This window comes from Bidens hawaiensis, unplaced genomic scaffold, assembly GCF_021521415.1.
Source record: "Bidens hawaiensis isolate Kalapana, Puna unplaced genomic scaffold, B.hawaiensis_p1.1 tig00030314_1, whole genome shotgun sequence".
NCBI classification, from domain to species: Eukaryota; Viridiplantae; Streptophyta; class Magnoliopsida; order Asterales; family Asteraceae; genus Bidens; species Bidens hawaiensis.
The window spans coordinates 205001-206666 of NW_027505179.1; the positions used below are offsets into that span (position 1 = coordinate 205001).

A 1666-nucleotide genomic window follows, 5' to 3' on the forward strand; every position below is an offset into this window, starting at 1 on the left:
TTCGAACCTACGACCAATCGGTTAACAACCGACCGCTCTACCACTGAGCTACTGAGGAACAACGGGAGATTCGATCTCATAGAGTTCCATTCCCGTTCTCAACCCATGACCAATATGAGCTCGAAGCTTCCTTCGTAACTCCCGGAACTTCTTCGTAGGAGGGGACGTCATATTATTCCAAAAATAGTTTATTTCCCGAATAAGGTGATTTGTGAGGTTTTATACAAAAATATGAAACACTTTTGTGACTCCCGACTAGTTTGTCCTGTTTCATTTTTAGTTTTACTAGCTTGACCCGTTAGAGATAATTCAAATCTCTTTTATTTATTTTTTATTTTTTATTTATTATTATTTTTAAATATAGCCTGCATACGAAAAAATCGGAGTTGTTGATGCACAATGGATTGTGCATCTAGGTGTCCCATCACTTGGTAACCAGGTAATAAACAAAATTCCAAAATTGCCCTTGTAATATCCTTTTGTGCGCGCGTGTTGATATATATTGTTTCTTTTATAGGGCAAAGAAAAAGATGGGAAAGCTCCATGGAAAGGGGTATGTTTGTATTACATTTACGAGTGGTGTCGTTTTCTAAAAATGTTTTTGACAGTAGGTGGTCAAATATTATTGTGACAGGTGAGAGATAGGTGCAAACACGAGTGGAAAATGTTTCAAAACCGCCTACGGAATGCAGAAAAAGCTTATTATAAATCGATCGGTGTTGAAAATATGATTCAAGAAGCAAATCCAGTATAATTGAATATGGGTAAAGTTCACTAGTGTTTTTTGAGATTATTAGTATGGTTACTTCTTATAGATCTACATATAGAATCTTCAAAGTTTTATGGTCACTATTGAGAATATGTTAAATATTTTCCAAGGGTAAAAAGATAATCCTTTAGGATTGCAACTTGGTTGTTCTTTGTTGAGAAGGTGCAAAGGAATCTGATTCACATCTCTTTTTTATTATATGTTGTAGCCATTTTGGAAATTCTAATACGATTCGGTTATTCTATTTGCCAACCTTTTTTTAGTCGTTGAAAAGGTTCATCGATAAAGCTTCTAAGGCGACGTTTGACCACAAGTCGAGATTACGTAACGTACATGACAATAAGCATATGGTCATCTTCAATGTATGTAGCAAATATAGTAAATTCGTCAATTTGATAATTTTGACGCAGAAAGTTATCTCGAACACCAAATGATGTCATGCCTTGTAATGAGCCGTCATTGACTCATTTTACTCGAGAAAAAAACTGTATCATATGATGTTATGATAACATGCATTGTAATGCATAATATGATCGTTAAAGATGAATGTGAATCTATAGACCCTATTTAATTAAATTAAAAGTTAGCAGATTTGGAAAACATTAAGCGTGACATAATAAATCATAGATATAAACAAGCTCTTTAAACAAGCTCTTTATTAAATAATTTGATTTTTTTTTTTGTTTTATAAATAAAAAAGATTAACTGTATTAAATTGTTTTATACCTATAGTTATGATTGCACTTATTAAACTCAACTAGGTTATTTAAGATAAAATAAAAACAAATTCTTTATTTAATTTCACACCAAATAAACATATATCCAAAGATACAACATTATTCAACAAGGATAGTCCATAATACACAAATAATAAGCATATACAATATAATATATTAT

The 1666-nt window shown here is 31.8% G+C and overlaps 1 protein-coding gene and 1 non-coding gene across 2 annotated transcripts in view; one reads left to right on the top strand and one right to left on the bottom strand.

The window, feature by feature from the left end:
• The window catches only part of TRNAN-GUU (transfer RNA asparagine (anticodon GUU)), a 72-nt gene extending 14 nt beyond the window's left edge, over positions 1-58 (bottom strand). Inside the window, exon 1 of the tRNA in view lies at positions 1-58. This exon is cut by the window's left edge and continues 14 nt beyond it. This is a non-coding gene — a tRNA (tRNA-Asn).
• The window catches only part of LOC143611269 (uncharacterized), a 5989-nt gene extending 5235 nt beyond the window's left edge, over positions 1-754 (top strand). Inside the window, exons 13-15 of the mRNA XM_077085517.1 lie at positions 365-439; positions 518-553; positions 635-754. Coding sequence (XP_076941632.1) covers positions 365-439; positions 518-553; positions 635-754 — 231 coding nt within the window. The remainder of the gene's footprint in view (positions 1-364; positions 440-517; positions 554-634) is intronic.
• Positions 755-1666: the final 912 nt, after the last annotated feature.